The sequence below is a fragment of the Falco cherrug genome, chromosome 6, assembly GCF_023634085.1.
Source record: "Falco cherrug isolate bFalChe1 chromosome 6, bFalChe1.pri, whole genome shotgun sequence".
NCBI lineage: Eukaryota > Metazoa > Chordata > Aves > Falconiformes > Falconidae > Falco > Falco cherrug.
This window is the reverse complement of record NC_073702.1, coordinates 90,729,340-90,746,933: the sequence shown is the minus strand read 5'-3', so window position 1 is coordinate 90,746,933 and position 17,594 is coordinate 90,729,340. Positions and strand designations below refer to the sequence as shown.

The 17,594-nt window shown below is 44.4% G+C and overlaps 1 protein-coding gene across 1 annotated transcript in view; it reads left to right on the top strand.

Moving 5' to 3' along the window:
- Positions 1-6,904: 6,904 nt before the first annotated feature.
- The window catches only part of MRPS5 (mitochondrial ribosomal protein S5), a 59,625-nt gene continuing 48,935 nt past the window's right edge, over positions 6,905-17,594 (top strand). The window contains exons 1-2 of the mRNA XM_055714244.1: positions 6,905-7,085; positions 13,517-13,654. Of these exons, the coding sequence (XP_055570219.1) occupies positions 7,028-7,085; positions 13,517-13,654 (196 nt within the window). The 5' untranslated portion in view covers positions 6,905-7,027. The remainder of the gene's footprint in view (positions 7,086-13,516; positions 13,655-17,594) is intronic.

Sequence of the window (17,594 nt, the reverse complement as noted above, 5' to 3'; positions counted from 1 at the left end):
CCTGAGAGGACAATTACAGAAACTAAAAGTGAGCAAAGGCAAAGAAAGGTGCTGCTGTTTTGTACTTCCTTTCTCAGCTGTATCAGCAGTTGGGATGGAAGCTAGTGCAGGCCCAGGACCCAGGGATTAACGCCTGCCTATGATCCAGAGATCATACGAGGAAAGACAGTTACAGCCTGGTTATGATCAAAGAGCAGCGCTCTCACCAGCAAGCACACAATACACTATTTGGCACACTGGTACTGCAGCTATGGCAGTGAAAACTTTAGCCCAGACCCTCCTGCTAGGTAGCATGTGAAGGCATCAAAGAAAAGTAGTAATAATTAAAAAAAAAATTTAAAGTATGATCATCTTTGTGTCAGTAAGTTCTCCAGCTCATACCGCAGCCTTGCTACTGGCACAGGAAAGAGGCAAACCCAAGTGACTGAGTGCAGGCTGGGTGAGAGCTCTTCGAGCTGCCTTTGCCTGCTGACACTGTCACCTGCATTTCCAGCACTGCCTGCTAGAGCTTATTGAACAACCTAGGCGTATGCAACAGCATGCTGTCCTGAGGGTCCTGGAGTCATTGCAAAAATGGAGATGCTGCTGGTGAATAAATCAGCTGTTGGTCCGGCGTGCATCATTAAACCATATCAATGAAAGATGTGTATGGGTGCTTAACTGAGTTACCTGCTTTTCTTTAAGTACAGTGTTTCCAAAGAAAGAAGAAAAGACCCCAAATAGTCAAAGGAGCAATTCCAGTTTCGAACCTGTAGATTTAGTGCTGGTGGTGAACTCCTTTGTCCTGTACAGAATATCTGCCTTCCTTTGGGGTAACTGCTGTCTTCCAGGATGACCAGTATCGAAGCTGTCCATTCTGTTCTCTGATGCTTATATATATATATATATATATACATATAGAGATACATATAGTATGTTTATACTCATGTGCCAGACAGAGGCAGGGACCTGAGCATGCAAACAAGAGTTTGCAGATTGATTTAATCTTCTGCCACCACGTGACAGTGGCCCTAGCAAGACAGTCTTTGCAAGAGCAGGTCTACAGATGTGAGACTGCAGCTGCTGCTCCTGTGTGACTTCCCACTGCACCCTCTACTTGACATCACCTGTAGTGAAGCCTGGTGTGACAAACCCCCTGAGAGTTCCCGCTCTTGAAGGCTGCTCATCCCAGCACCACACTGGCAATGGATTTGTGCTATGACCCTGGGCTGTTCAGGCATGCTGTCGCTGTGCTAACCCTGCCAGAGCAAGGGGCTGTGCCCGCCAGCCATGCTGCTGGCATTGCTTGCCGTGCCCCCCAGCTGTGCTGCTGGCATGGGGTCCAGCAGCGCTCACCGTGCCCCCCAGCTGTGCTGCTAACATGGGGTCCAGCAGCGCTCACCGTGCCCCCCAGCCGTGCTGCTGGAATCCAGCAGCAGCTCTTCAGGACCGCATCCTGCTCTGTACCTGAGCGCTAGCAGCTGGTTTTTGCAGAGAGCAGCCTTCTGTTAGCAAATGAGCCATGAGAGACAGGTGGAGCATGGTTTGTTACTGCCAGCAATGGGGAGGAGAGCACATAAATAATGTGAAGAGCTGAACAGTTGCTTTGTTTACTACTCCTGTATCTCTGGCTGCTGCCATACTGAAGTGAACTACAATGCATTTGATGCCAGGTGGCAACAATACTTAGATCTCAGTGGAAATGTGTATTTTATTAAAAGATGGAGCAGTACTGTCAGATGAACGTTACCCTGGCTGAGAGGTATCTTTGAGCAGCCTTCTGGGCCTGCCAGACCCTGCTTTACATGTATGTTTATTGCTCTCCATAACTGATTGACTCCCTTTCTGACTGTGCAGCTTTCAAACCAGGTGCCTGGCAGTAACCATCTATTTCAAGAGGCGTGTAAATTATTTTCTCTCCTGCCTGGAATTCAGTATACCTTAATGGAGCTGGCCACAGGAAAGCTTCAATCTATTTCCAGCTTTCACTTTGGCAGGTTATTGATGTGCAGCTCTAGAGAAACAATGGCAGTACTCACATTAACCTTTCCAATCAGCTACATGCTGGTTTCACATCGCTGTGCTAAAAGCCTGGCAGTGGCTTTTGGGACTCACAGATGCCACCTCAAAACAATTAAATTCCAAGGAACGTCATTGCTGAAAGACTCTTAACAGTAATGGTACCTTCAGAACTGCAAGTCCGCTTATGACCTTTCTTTTGGCTTCATTAGCAATACCACTGTGCAATTGCATGGTAACTGTTACGAATGGCCAGTGCACCTGCTCATTTCCCTGCTTGATTCTGAGCATGACTAGCAGTTGCAAGGCCCATGCTGACCACCTACATATCAAAAGTGGAAGAGTAACCAAGCAGAGCAAGCAACAATTGCTCCAAATTCCTATGTTAGTATAATTTTGTATTGGGAAGAAGCAAGGGTTTCACCTGGTGCCACACCACGTAATGTTGTTAGATGCAGCATCGCTACAGCTGCTGTAACTCTGTCAAGTATATCCCTGATATTGTGGGCACCTGGGATTTATGTGTCACCTCCTCCATAAAACTGATGCTTATGCCCAAATAATAAGAAAGTCAAGCACCCAGAACTGTTGAAGGAAACAATCAGCCAAATGTGAGACCCATGGACTGAAAAAAAGAGGATCCTGACCAGGGTAGGAATGTTTCTGACTACAATTCAGTGAACAGGTGTATTAAACACCCACTGAAGATTTCAAGTTACTGAAAGCTGTCTGGTTTCAGCAGCTGTGCAGCATCTCCAGGTTAGCAAAGAGCTGTATTGTCTTTCCCACCCTCCTTGGCAGCTGATCTTTGGTCCCAGAGATACACTTCTGTAGTGATACTGGGGTTCTACAGAATGGGAGCCTCCACAGACTGGCACAGCAGAAAAGGAAATGAAACACCATGCAAGCTACAGGCAGGAGCAGAAACATCATGCAAGCTGCAGGCAGGAGCAGAAGGGTAGCACCTGCCAAGGGAATAGCTGATTTTGCTGGCACAGAGAGGAGTGACCACCTGGGGGATGGTGGGCCACAGTCACGCCCGACTGGCAGAGGAGAAACATGAGGTTTCAGCAGAAACCCTAAAAACACTCAGGTACTCAAAGGCAGCAGCAATCTGGCAGGTGTGCCCTCATGGATACTGCTGATGGCTTTGCTCTGGCATCTTTAATGACACCTTCCTGAAACAGGATCCTTGACAGTGCTCCTGTATGAAAGCAAACCGTTGAAGTGCAGGTTTCCATGGAGAATCTATTGTGCTTTCTCCTGGCAACCCTCCCCTAGGCAACACTGGCAACTGGCTATTGTGTTTGCAGAGCGGGGCTGATTTGGCCCTTAGCAGGGAAGCCAGGGATGGGGCCTCTTCCATGTGCCACCAGGGCCTGGGGTCCAGGTGGGCATCGGGGCTGAAAGCTCCCCGGTTCCTCACTACCCAGTGGCCCAGGCAGGTAAGAAGGGTACAAAACCTCATCCTCCTCTGTCTGGGGGAGATTTACTGCTCCTTGGCATGCAGCTGTTCCCACCACACCTGGAGGATCTTCCTACTCCTTTTTAAACATGCATGGCTTAGCATTAGTTGCTGGACCGCTAAATACATCTGAGGCTTCCACATTACCAGGCCACCCACATCTGCCTGTGCTGTCTCACCCTGAGCCCTGGGAGCAAGGTCTGGCTGATTTTCCCCAGGACAGCAGAGTGCCGATGCCGGTTCATTTCTGTTCATTTCTCACACGTTGTTTGAGACACCAGCCTCTTCCTGGCTGAAGTTGACCCAAAGTGAGTGAAGTCCTTCTGACTCCGCTAGGTCTCAGAGCTCCTCTTTAGAGAGGCTCCTTCTTGCCCATCCAAAGTTCCTAGGAAGTAGGAGCCAAAGCAGTGTAATGCATTTAGTTGACGTTGCTCTTACAATGGGAAAGCATACACTGGGAAGTAACTTTAAACAACAGAGATTTACAGGCAAGGAGCCAGGCAAAACCACAGTGTTTATGTTACCCGTTGTTAAAAATTACCAGTCTTGCTGAAACAAATGAGGTAGATTGAGACTTTGCTATTATTCAAAGATAGGAAAACGCTAATTAAAATCACATCTCCTCTGAAATTTTTATCTGCTGGCGTTTGAGTGCACTATCCATCCTTCATTGGAGCAGGCAGCCTGCCTTTGAATGATCCATTATCAGCCTGCATTGCTGTCCCTCCCAGTGGCAGCACTGTTCACACAGCAGTGACTAATTCTGGTTCAAATCTATTTGACTGCCACATAAAACTGTTATCACTGGTGAAAAAATTGGAGCAAATAAGGTTTGCTCCAAAATATAAATGACAACAAGCCCAGACAGTAGGCTTACTGTCACTGTTTTCAGTTCTGGTAAGTTAGCAGTTATAAATTGATTCCTTTTCCTACCCTGAGACAGCAAAGAAACAGCTGATAACATCGCTTTGCTGGAAGTATTCCAGTACTGGACAGTCCAGGTGTGCATCTCACAGGAGCGCAGTGGGACACTAAAAGCACCAGACTGCCTGATGGATACCTGTGGAGTGTGGCTTTTCCCACCTTAGCCTCTCACCACAGGGAGAATGGTGGCTGCACCACGGTGTTTTAACAGTCAGTTGTTCCCCATCCTGGGCTGATCACCCCTCAGGTTCCTTCTCCCCACCAAGCCCACATCCTTTCCTGCCTGCCATGACAGTGCCGTGCTGGCGCTAACCAGGTGCCACCAGCAGCTCCGGTCATCTGCCTTCCCTCTAGCTTCTCATGGTGTCACCCACCCCAGCTTCTTGCACAGTAGCCAAGCACGAGCACTAGGTGTTTTTCTGGGGCCCCAGCCCTAACACAAAGACTTTTGCAGGTGACCTGGGTCTCTGTGGAGCTCAGGGCACATGGGGAGACTTATCATGCCATTCCAGTTCTAAGGAGAGAACCTGGGGTTCGACCAGGTAAGATAATAATAGTTTAGAGCTAATGGAACCAGATTTCTTTAAGAGGGTTGAAGTGAAACCCCCAACCCCCAAAACCCTTCTGAGTCAATTCAGAACTTTGTTCACTTTTCAGACTCGGAAGATTTTGCTCCAAGATGATTTAGCCTTTTGAAATGTCTTTTCTTAAAATGTAAGTCCATAGTTAGAGGGTATGGGAGGAAAATAATCATAGTAACCCTCACGAAGGAGGCAATCTGATTTCTTTGAGTTGGATCTAGAAGCTGAATGACCAGTAGTGAACTCTAGCTTTCAGGACTGCATATTACTTTTTCTCCATCTTTTTTAGTCTGTGCAGCCTACCGAGAGACTCACCAGTGCATAAACCAATTCCCATTGACACAAAACAAAACACGGCCCTACGCTGCTGGCATTGACCAGCTGTAACCGTGTGACAAGGTAATGTTGCTAAACAGCCATTTCACTGGCTGCAATTTTCTTTCTATGTAACAGATTTATACAAGGCAAATTCTTTCTTTCCAGTAAACGATGCGCAGAAAGTGGCATTTCCATCAGATCACCCAATGCATAAAGAAAAAAAAAAAAAAAAAAGAGTTTAATTTTCTACGTGACACAATTACTTCCAAAAGAAAGAACTGGAAATAAATACCACAGTGAACATATCTGCAGGAATTTATGAGAGACTAATTGGTTTTATCCTTAGTGACACTGGCAGGGTTACGTCCTGAAATATGTGGTATCTTAATGCTGTGAGAATGGGCATTTTTAAAGTGCCTGAAGATAAGATAAAAACCCTGTTTAAAAGATTATGTCTTGCATCGATTTTCTGCCAGCAGCTGGTCTGTCAGCACACTATGGGAAATTCTTCTCTACAGCTTCTTGGGTGTATTTTTGTTCCATAAGGTACAAAGCAATCATTGTGTTACGTGTTGAATGTATGACAGATCCTGAAAACACTGCAGGTTGTGCGCTTCTGCTAATGCAAATTAAGCTATTTGCTATTACTGTAGTCTTTAATACTGGACTCGTACATCAGGAGGAAGAACGCTAATGCAGCACACGAAAACGCCTGTGCTGCAGAAGAGGGCAGTCAGCAACTCCACTGGCTTTGCTGCACAGGAAGAAGAGGGGGGGGGGGAAAGCTGCTGTGAATCACTTCCATCAAAATCTTCCTTGCCTCAAAAACAGCTCTGAAAAAGCAAGAATTCATCCCCTAGCATGCTGCCTTTTCGTTCCTGCTGTAACTGCCACACAGGCACAGCGCCAGGCACTCTGCGGGAGGGGAGATGCTCCCACCCGCGGGGCTCGCACCCAAGGGCGCAGGTGGGCACCGCGCCGAGCTGCGGCTCCCCGGCTGCACTCCCTGCCAGCGGGTCCGGGCTCCGCAGCAGCTCTGGGCGCTCGAGCTGCCGCAGTTCGGGGAGGGAGAGCTGGGGCACGCTGCAAGCTGGCAGCGTTACTGCCAGGCACAGGGGAGCCTGCCCAGCTACAGGCAAAGCTCACTGCGCAGGGGAGCGGCTTCTGCCGGAGCCCACCCGCCTCTGGAGCAACCGGCCCGCAGCACTGCTAGGGCGGCAGGCACGCCGGGCCCCCGGCCCGCACGGCGGGGCTGCCGGGCAGGAGGTAGCGCCCAGCCCGGGGCCCATCGCTGGGAGCACCCGCGGGTGCGGGCGAGGGGTGCGGGGCCCCCGCGAAAGCGACCCAATGCCTGGGAAAGCCGCAGGGGCTCCAGGCCCCGGCCCCAGCGCACCGCTCCGCTGAGCCCCCAGCTGCTCGCGCAGCTCACCCCCACGGCTGCCGGCCAGGCCGCGGCGGGCCGGGCCGCAGGGCAAGGGCCGCCCCCGGCTGGGGTCCTGCGGCGGCCTCTGCGGCGGGGCTGTCCCGGGCCTGCCTGAAGGACCCGTAATCGCGCAGCTCCGGCGGGAAGGGGCTGGGGCAGCCGAGCGTTCCCGTAAGGCTCCAGCTGAGCGTCAGCCGGTGTTTTTCGCCGTCCCGCTCCAGTTTTCCTCTCAGTCGCCCGCTCGCTGCCTTCGCTTTCTCCTCAGGCGGTGCGCCGGGCGGCTAAGTACGGTGGCGGGCAGCGGGGGACGGGGCCGGTATGGCGGCGGCCATCGGCCGGGCGTGCGCCTATGGTGCCTTCCGAGCGGCGTGGCGAGGTGATGGGGGAGCGTGTGGTACCGCGGGCGCCTCCTCGGCGGGGGGAGGCCGTGCTGGCTGGCGGGCCTGTCTCCCGTGGCAGTGGCCTGGTCCGGGCAGTCGCTACGGGAGGCACGGCCCCGAGCGGTTCCCCGCACTCCGGGGTGTCCCTCAGTGCGGGTGTGCCGTGCGTGCGTGTGTGCCATACGTGCGTGCGTGTGTGCCATACGTGCGTGCGTGTGTGCCATACGTGCGTGCGTGTGTGCCATGCGTGCGTGTGTGCCATGCGTGCGTGTGTGCCATGCGTGCGTGTGTGCCATGCGTGTGTGTGTGCCATGCGTGTGTGCGTGCCATACATGTGTACACAGGTGAGCGCAGAAGGTGGGTCTGTCGGTGTGTGTGTTGCAGCTGGGTGTACCCAGTTGAGCGCAGAAGGTGGGTCTGTCGGTGTGTGGTTTGCACCCGCGTGTGCACAGGTAAGCGCAAAGGTGGGTCTGTCTGTCTGCTGCATGCATGTGTGCACATGTAAGCAGGAAGGGTAGGTCTGTGTGTGTGTGTTGCATATGGTGACACACAAGCGCAGCAGGTGGGTTTGCTGTGTCCCAAGAGCAACCCCTTGCCACCTGCCTACTCTGGGGTTACACCAGCGGGGCTACTGGGGGGTGGAGGGAAGGCAGGATTGTTTGTGCTTCAGGGATGCCTGGTCATTGTCATATGTGTGCATATTTGTGTATCGTAAGCCCTTGCACTGATTTTCCCCCTGTCGTATTAATTCCAGTGGAGGAAAATGTGCTTTGCTGTTTGCTGTGTTCAGCTCTGTCTGTGAGACTCAGTGGTTCCTGTGGCACAGTATTAAATGGCAAGTGATTAACTCAAGAACAACACATATAGGAGCAGGAGCCCCTCTGTATGTGCATGGATGAGAACACGATACAGCTGCATACATTTCCTTGCCTCTTTAATCACTCCAGGTCCTACAAGAGCTACATATTAATTCAGTTTTATATCTGAACAATGCTAATGGCACTTCCTAAACAAATGTGGTTTTTTTTAAAAGCCTGTATTTTGCTAGGTAGTGTCAACCTTGTTGCTCTTGCCTGCGTTAATCTTCTCCAGTACAGATGTGATAAATACTTTATGAAATAACTTGCTTTACACTGGCATTGCCACCAGTGGACAAGGCTGCTGTTGTCACTGCTTAGCAGTTTCCGTATTTCTTTCTTCACATGTACTTCAGATCATAAATGCACTTTAGACATGCAGTTCTTGCTCATTGTTACAGGGTTTGGTGCAGGCCAGCTGTACCTTTGGAAACCTGTCAGTTATTTATTATCCCATCAGAGTAACTCGGGCCATATATGCCTTAAGATCATGGAGTGAGGTGGTTTGCTTTTTAATTAAAATGTGTTTTCTTCCCATTCTTTACCTTTCTCCTCTTATGTCTTCCTGGATATTCTTAGTTGTTAGGAATCCAAGTTTGTTTTCAACACGTCTCTATTTTTTCTGTAGCCATTTCTTTCTATTTTTTAGTACTCTCCAGTCACTTTCAAAACTCAGATGTATTATCTTTCCCAGTAGAGGCTTAGGAGGAAGGCAGAACGGTTTTTCCGCTAAGGATCAGAGTTGGCTTTGGATCTGTCCTTCAAAGACTGTGGTTAGAAAAGTGGGGAAATTGTGTTTTGATATATGAGAAACAATACTGTATAACTGAAAACTTCTGCTGAGTGGCATTTTCTGAATTATTTCGTTAATTTTGATATAGCTGGGGTTTTTTTGATCTGCACACTTCTCATAAGAGAAAATTATTTTCATTATACAGTGTTTTTAAGCAGTGAATACTCCTGAGGTTTTGAAACAAACCTAAGGTTGTATAGGTGTAGTTACTGCAGTGCCATGGGTACCTTAGCCTTTTGTATTGCTCAGAGCCCTCCATGTCCAGCTTTGCTGCCTGCCTTTCGTCAGCTCTGTCCCCATTCCCCCAAAGTGTCAGCACGGCTGCAGAGCAATTGGGGCAGTGTTTTCCCATTGTTCTCTTGCTGTTGTCCTTCATGACATTGCAGCTGTGAATCCCAGTAGTATTTGCTAGTAGCAACCAGCAGCAGCAGGAAATAGTTCTCATTCCCTTTACTGTCCTCTGGGTTGTAGGTTTTGGATTCATTAGGGGATGCCACAACATGCCGTCATAGCGCTTAACAGCCAACCAGCCTGCATCTGTCCAGTGAGGAGTCCTAATGAAAAGTATATACATACTATGGGAAGTTCTTATGTGAGGGAATCATGTTCAGCACTGGAGACTACCTTGAGACACACATTGTATCTTTCTGCCTCCTTTTGTTTTCACTTTTCCTCCAAATTTTTTTCCATTGTAAAGAGGCACTGTATGCCATCAGCTGTGAACCCTGCTAACAGATATTAGCGAATCTGTCTCAGAATCCTTTATGCAGCCTAGATAGCTTGTACGTGCTTAAGTTCTAGGCGAAAGTCGTAATGAACTACACTAATGCCTGTGTGTTTTCCAGGGAAAGCTGGCGACTGAGGTGGGAAGAAAGGCCAAATTAAATTAGTAAAAGTATATTCAAGTTCGGTATTAGAAAACCTGGATCTGGGCATGTTTTTTACTTTCAACAGAGGATGTCCCTTCTTTCTCCTTCACTTTCAATGGCAAAATAAAGTTCTCTAGCTTTTTCTAGCTTCTACAGTCCTCTGAAAAGTCCTTGCCTCCACAGTTGCCTTGCCTCTAAGCAGTTAATGAATTTCTAGTCTCTTTTCTTCCTCAGGGCAATCTATAATGAAGTGTTGCCCATTCTGTAGGGAAACTGCAAGTAGGCCAGTGGTGTTTCCTTGGCGGAGGGAAACATTCTTACTGTTTAGTCACAGAGTATATCCTAAAAAACCCAACACGTTTCTTTCAAGTAGACCAGGCACATTAAAAGGTTGCAACTGCTTCTAAAGTGTTTATTAAAATAATCTGTGTCTTTTCAGGTGTGACCTCTAACTCTCTGATTTGATTACTTTGGTGTTCCATGCTTAGCCCCAAGCAGACAGCGACCCTTTCCACCCTTTCCGTGTGCTGTGATTTTAAATGCATGAGGTTTAGCTTGAGAAATTAACTTCTTCACATCCAAATTTTTCCAAGGTAGCTGGAGGGGTTTTTAAAAAGTAGTTTGTATCGCTGCAAAGATTTCATTACTACTTGTGCACTTGGGCCTTTCTTGAGATGATATGAAAAAAAAGTAGTAATGATTCTGAAGTGTCTTCCCTGTTGCGATTGTTTGTATGATTGTGTTATTTCTGTGCATAACAGTTTCATTTGAATAAAAAGTAGCAAGCAAAATGTTAAGTAGAAAAAACAGGCAAAAAATCTCCTGAAACTTCATTGCCCATTAGAGGCTAAATTAACAGTGCTTGATATCTTCAGAACTGCAATTTGGAATTTAATCAGAACATCTTTGGTTTTTTTGTATGGTCTCTTCGGAGAATGTCATGATTATTTCAGCCTGGAGCCTCCCATGTGTAGTCTGGAACAATGCTTGGGCAATTTTTCCAAAGTTCTAATTATAACTGCACAATAAGCATCTTGATGGCTTTTTTAAAAGTGTTTTTACAATGCAGTTCTCACTGCTGAAACCAACTTCATGCACTGTTTCTCTCAGGTATGGAACTGAGGAAGAACAGTTTTCTGTATTTACTCCTGTGGAAAATAATTACAGGAGTAGAGGGGATTATTATATTGTTGCCAATTGTTAAAAAAAAATATTAGTGCTCAGCTTGCTGAACACTGCATTCACTAGTGGAGTAAGTACGTGGATGTTCAGCACGCTTGCTGTCTTTCACAATGTTGTTAGGTGGTGTAGCAAGCAAATGGCAATGCATGCCAATTTTTGGCATTGTGCATGGTGACAGATGCTGCACCCCGTGCATAAATCTCCTGAAGGTACCATGTTAAATATGCAGTATGTAGCTAAAATAAAGGTTAGGAAATAAAGGAATGGGTACAGTAGCGTACTTGTATATGAACTAGGGTGAGGGTTAGAAAGAAAACTGTTAGGGATTTAAAGTTCGCAGACATAAGACTGTTAATCCATTGGGTTCACTTTTCTAGCTGTCTTGGATTCTTCTGTTTCACTTTGTGAGAAGAATGAAATGGTTTTGTAGTGGGTTTGTTAAGCGAACTTTTAGTGCTGAATATATGTATATTTATATTTGTAGAAAATTTTGTACCTAGCCAGTGAAAGACAACACTTGAAAGTCAGTGCAAGGTTTTAATTGCAATGTTTATAGCAGGGAAGTATCACTGAGGAGTTAATTTTATGTTAGCGCAGTGCATGACTTAAATACAGTAAGCGCATTTTTTTTCTTCTCCTTTGTTGATGTGTATTTTGCTGATGACAAGACATCAGTCCAGCATTCATGACCTGTCTTACTTTTACAAACGATTCAGTTTTGAATAGCTTATTGTAAGAAACATTTTAGATTTTAAATAAAAATCCCATCACAGATGTTTAGAGGTTATGATGCATCAAGTGTTCATAGTTACATGTCAGAATGCTGTTTTATTGAGATGTGAATTTCGAACTGTTTACATTCCATAAATATTTTTGTTCTTTGCTATCCTTTCAAAGTGTCTATTCCTTTGGTAGCAGTATGCGTACAGAAGTGTGTGGATATACTTTCTGAAATAGCAGCACTCAGTGTTTTGAACTGTGTGAATCATGTCAGTTTGGGTTTTTTTTTTTTTCCGTATCTTCCTCCTCTCTCTTCTGTCCTGCTGCAGTTCAGAGACCAAAACAGTCTCACCTCCCAGCGTCCAGAATACAGCCATCACAGCCCCTGGGCTTTCCTAGACACAATTTTGATGGCCAGCTCAGAACTGGTATTCTCCTGCTGCAGGTCTTAAAAGTATAAATTGCTCTCACTTTAAAACAGACTGAATCCTTAAAGAAAATAGGAGATTTGGCACTGGTTTCAGTGAAGCCAGCATCTCACCCTGGGCTTTAACAACTTCTGTTATGAATTGTAATGGTCAGATGTTGCAGTACTTATTTTAAAATAACTGTATCACCAGACTTCTTGAGATCAGTTGAAGGTTGTCTGACCTTTTTCTGTCACACCAGTGTTCATTTGGCTGCTGCTTTTTCTGACATTTGACTTTTTCCTCTTCTGTGCCCCAGCCATTCTGTCAGAATTTTATTTCTTCAGCAGCTATTCATCTGATTCCACTGTCTTTTGATTCTTCTTGCTGTCATTTTGTCCTGACTTTATTGCCTCTTCATAGACATTTTTCAGATTTCCATCATAATTTCAGAAGGAGATGGTATTTAGAGCATGAAACTTTTTTTTTTTTTTTTCAATTAAAGTGGGAGTAAAAGAACCAACCAAAAGCAAATAGCATTGCAAATGTATTTGGTAATGAAGTAAGCTGTCTAATACTCTTATGTTTTGTTTTCCAAATGAATGTGTTGTTTCTCAGGCATGCTCCCTTCGGCTAATAAAGAGCAACCTTCCTACATTAGCTGAGCTGCCTGGCGATCTGTTCTGGAGGTGATAAGAGCATGTGTAATTGGCTAGCTTTGTAATAATCAAATCTGGAGGGCCATGGGGAAGGTACTTCTGGAGGTACGTTCTCCTTTCAGGATGCCAGAGTAAGTCAGGTTCACGAATTTGCAGAATCACAGAAGAGTTGAGGTTGGAAGCCTCTGGAGATCATCTAGTTCACCTTCCCTGCTCAGAGCAGCGTCAGCCAGAGTAGGTTGCCCAGGACCGTGTTCAGCCCCCAGGATGTATTGGTGCATGCCGTTCCTCTGTGAGTGCAGGACTTTGCACCTGCCCTTGTTGAACTTAATGAGGTTCCCGTCAGCCCATTTCTCCAGCCTGTCCGGGTCCCTCTGATGGCAGCACACGACCCTCTGGTGGTCTCCCAGTTTCACACAAAACTGGGAGGTGGTGTCCCAGATGACACAAAACTCCTCCCAGTTTTGTATCATCAGCAAACTTGCTGAGGGTACACTCTGCCCCGCTGTCCAGATCATTAATGAAGATACTGAACAGGATTATTGGGCTGATTTCAGATTATGTTTTCATAGCACATACCGTATTTTATTTTATTTATCTATCACTTTTGATTGTGTCCAGGAACATTACTACACGTTTTGTTGCTAGGACAATATTTCTAGTTTTGAAGAGTGCGTTCTCACTCTATCAGCAATAGAAGTCTCTTAGAAGCCTTCTAGTCATTGTCTTTTTTGTGGGATTTTCTGTTGCAATATTTCCCCCCACCTTCTGCAACTTGCTCTGCTTTTCAAGACAAAAGGTTCAAGTCTGATTCCCTTTGTAAACTAAACTGTACGAGTAAATATTACTGGTTTTTCTTCTGATGTGTATATTTGCAGGAAATGCTGTTTCAAAGGAGAAAATGTCCTACATAGAAACACCTTTCTGTCTTTATTCTCAGGGTTTGCTTCAGTGCCAGTGAAAGGGAGTTACTGTTCATATTCTAGCCTGGCATGGGCTTTCCAGACCCGGTGTTCCATCTCTGCCCCCTGGACTGTGACAGTGGAGCAACGCAGACAAAGCAGTTTCTTCAATACGTGTAAGTCTCGAGTTGGATTAAGATTATTATCTGTAATAAACAGAAGAAGAAGAGAAAATTTTGCTTTGGAGAGATAGTAATGAAAATGTATGTGTGGTAAATTTTTGTATCTACTCTAGTTGTATTATCTCCTAAGATTTTAGTGGCAGCTACAGCTGTTGACAGGTGTGTGCAAAAGGTAAGTTTATTATCTTTTCATTGCAAGTAAGGGTTTGCTTCATGTCACAGTGAATCCATCTAATATACGTCATCGTGTGGAAGGGGAAACACCGTCCCCTCTGTTTCCTAGTGCTTTGCTGAGAATATGAATAATTTGTTTTTCTACATTATTTTTGAGCCATAGGCAAGACACACTGTTTAAGCTGTGCTGTCTCAAAAATGAAATTACTAAAATGAAATAATGTGTTAAACAAAAACTGCTGATAATGTCCTGCTAAATATCTGGCCAGCTGCAGTATTTTCCTCCAGTCCTGAAAGGAATTACACTCACGCTTAACATAATTGAGAAGTGATGGCTGTTTAAATTCACGATTGGGACTGTGAACTGAGACAGCTGAGGGACCATTCCACCTGTTTTGTCGTTCCTTATCCTATCCTTTAGGGGAAGAGAAGGAATAGTAAGAACATAATCTGTGGAGGAGATAACCACAGCAGTCTGAGAGTGAAAGTTCTTTGTTTATAATCTGCAGAATATAAGAGCTCTGCAAAATCAGGCTTTCAGAACTCGTGATCTCTTCTTATTCTTCTCAGCTGCTCAGTGGCAGAATACTGTATTTGTTTTCTTTACATTTGCTAAACAAATGGGATTTAAAAAGATATGCTGGCTGGCTGTTTGTCTTACCCAATAAATTTTGACTGATGACTGATTTCAAATGACTGAAGGCAGAGAGGTCTTGGAACACCTGCAAAAGTCTGCACTGTGAACCAGCGGCTTTGAACGGTAGAGGTTTGCTAAGGATGCCAACTGCAGGAAAAAATCATTTAGAACTTTTTTCATAAGCACCCAAGCAGTCACAAAATAAGAATATGTGAGAAGCTAAGCACTGTTCTTATTTTGTTTAACTTAAAATTTAAGATATAGCACTGCAAGTGATTGCAATTTGATTACTATTTGTAGGATAGATTATTTCCTTAATTATGCTTATGTTCATATTTTCAAAGTCTAGATGAGCTCTGTTTTACCAGGAATTTTGCCAGCTGCCTTGTTAGATGACTTAATTAAAAATGTTTGTTCGGTGATTGTCTTGAAGGTGTTTGTTGTGATGGTATCCTCATTATCTGACTTAATAAAATTTTAAACAAGTTATATTTAGGCAAACTACCTAAAACTATTGGCTTACTTGGAAGAATTTAAGTGTACCTCCTTCATGTATTCAGCAGAGACAGTAGCCATCAGATTTGGACGACTGAGAGTTTTACATTTCAAAGAACAGCTGTTCTAAGAACAGTTTCTCTTACAGAATTCAAAAATAAAACCTTCAAAATTCAAATGAAGTAGGTATTAACAGTATAAATCGCTCATATCCTCTAACAGCATAGTTGCTTCAAAAGTGGTAACACTAAAAATGCAGATATGATAGTTTTATGTGAAACTATTTTCAAGTGAAATGTCAGACAAATAACAGTCCTTTTTGACGGAGAAGGGTGACAAATTTTTCTATCTCATTATTGAAGGTTTAACTTCTATTCTGGTTTTTAAAATAGTAACGCACTCTTGTTAGTAGGGTCATCTGTACCTTCAACTTAGCTATTAAAAACAGTTTAACCCATTTAAATAGAAGGAAGGAATTTAAAGAGGAGGAACTGCAATTACCCTAGGCAGTCTGTGTTCCTTATCCAGATAGCTGCCTCCTGCAGCTCTGACACAAAAAACATACACAGGGTTTTATTCCTGTCCAATGACATATTTCAGTGAGTTCATAATGAAATAATTTTAAATTATCTCGTTATTACAGGCTTAGCTTCTGTGCCTCCCCTCTTTTTCCCGTTCCACCCTCCCCACTATGGGAAGCAGTTCAGTTTCCATTTTACTTAATTTCACATGCTTAATTAGAGATGTGGAAGGGCCTGAGGTTTTTCAGATCATGTTTAAAAAATACATAACTTCCCCTGAAAAGTCTTGCCTCTTTTTCCAGTGCGTTGCATTAGACCTGGTCTTTGCAGATAATGTCTGTCTTGTGCCTGTTCCAGTCCAGCTGGTGTCCGAGCGGTAGGGCAGGGCTGTTTTCTCTGCCGCTCGTGCACATCCGTGCTCCTGCATGCTGGCACACAGACAGGGAATCCCACCGATCCAGACTTAGGTGCCTAAGCTTCAGTCATCGAGAAGCGTTGATAAAAAGTGCTGTATGTTTAATGGAAGAAGTATGTATCTGTCTGACCTGTAGGTGAGGAAGATGTGAGATATAGACCCTTTACGTTTAATAGCCACAGAATTGGGGTGAAATATGTGGGCTGTCATTCCTGAAGGCAGCAGAGGAACACAGATGGGTCATGAATACTGAAACGGTTTGGCTGACTTTCAGCCATAGGAGTTATCTTTCACCCCAATCATCCAAACCAGCTAGCATAATTTTCTCAGTATCTGTTTTGTATCTGGGTGCATGTGAGAATAAAGAACTTTTATTCGATACTGGGACTATATAGAAATTGTGCTTTCCTACTCACAGTATTAATTCCATTAGTTACCCTTGGGAACAAATGAAAAGAATGTAATTTCTCTGTTGCTAGGTGATGTTTCCTCTTAGGTTAGAGTACAGAATGAGGAATATGATGATTTTTCAGAGGTTATAGACCTAGATTGTGGCAATCAAGGGGAAATCATTTAGACCACTAATTTAAAATCATACTCAGAGTAACACATTTTGTCTCTGGAGGCTTTGCATATTGGAAGCCTTTGTGCTTAGTATAAATTTCTGTGTCTGTGTTCTTTCTTGGAAACATCAGTTCCTGAAAGCCTGCTCCTTGATAACATTTTATATTACATTTTTGTAGTCCTATGTGAGTTTTCTTTGGATTAAATTGTTTATTTTTTCTGCTGTGCCTAACTCTGAGGATCAGAGTGAAAAAAAAATTTTGGTTTTCAATTTTTAAAGAATTTTTTCTTTCAGTATGAACATCTGGATAAATAATTACTGAGTTACCACTTGTCATTGTCAGTAGGATCAGATTAAGAGTTTTGATGTTTCAGCATTAAGGGTATAAAGAGTTCCAAATATACAGCTGCCTTTTTCTTCGATTTCTTTTTTTTTTTTTTTCTGTTTCCTTTTACAAGGGGAGTACCTGTGTGTTGAAGAATAGCTGGTTAATTGTTTTTAGTCAGAAAAAGGAGAGTGAATATTAAATGCCTTACAGGTAATTGTACTTAAGGGGGGGGGGGGGGGGGGCAAGGGGGAGCTATTTTACTGGATTTTGATTTGTTACTATGTGATATAACTTTTGTGAAGGTACTTGGCCTCTGGCTTTCATTTGTCGTGAGGAAATGAACCAGGCCAATGATGTTCAGTTTGCAGACCTTGCTGAAATCTCTGTTCTCCGTATCCATTTGCTGGCACTAAGGCCAGCTTTGTAATACTTATTATTTAAAAAAAAAATTGCAAATGAAAGCTTTAATAATCAAAGCAACCTTTAAAAGATAGTAGCATTTACAACAGCATCTGTTAACTAAGTTAAGATCTTGGGTTTTTAATAAGATGTTATAAAGGAAAAAAAATACAATTTCTCAGATGTTTCGCAGGATACTTTACATCAGTTTTGGGTTCTTTGTTTAAGCTAGCAAGTTTTTAGTCTGTTAATGGCTGGATTTGTAACTGGATTTATTCAGGATCTGAATTGTGACTAACCTGAAAATCCCATGTCTGCAACTTCCTGCTGACGTTGTGATAAATTGGTAGTTTTAAAAATGTAAAATTGCAAACTGCAATGTGCAAAGTGCACTGTGAAA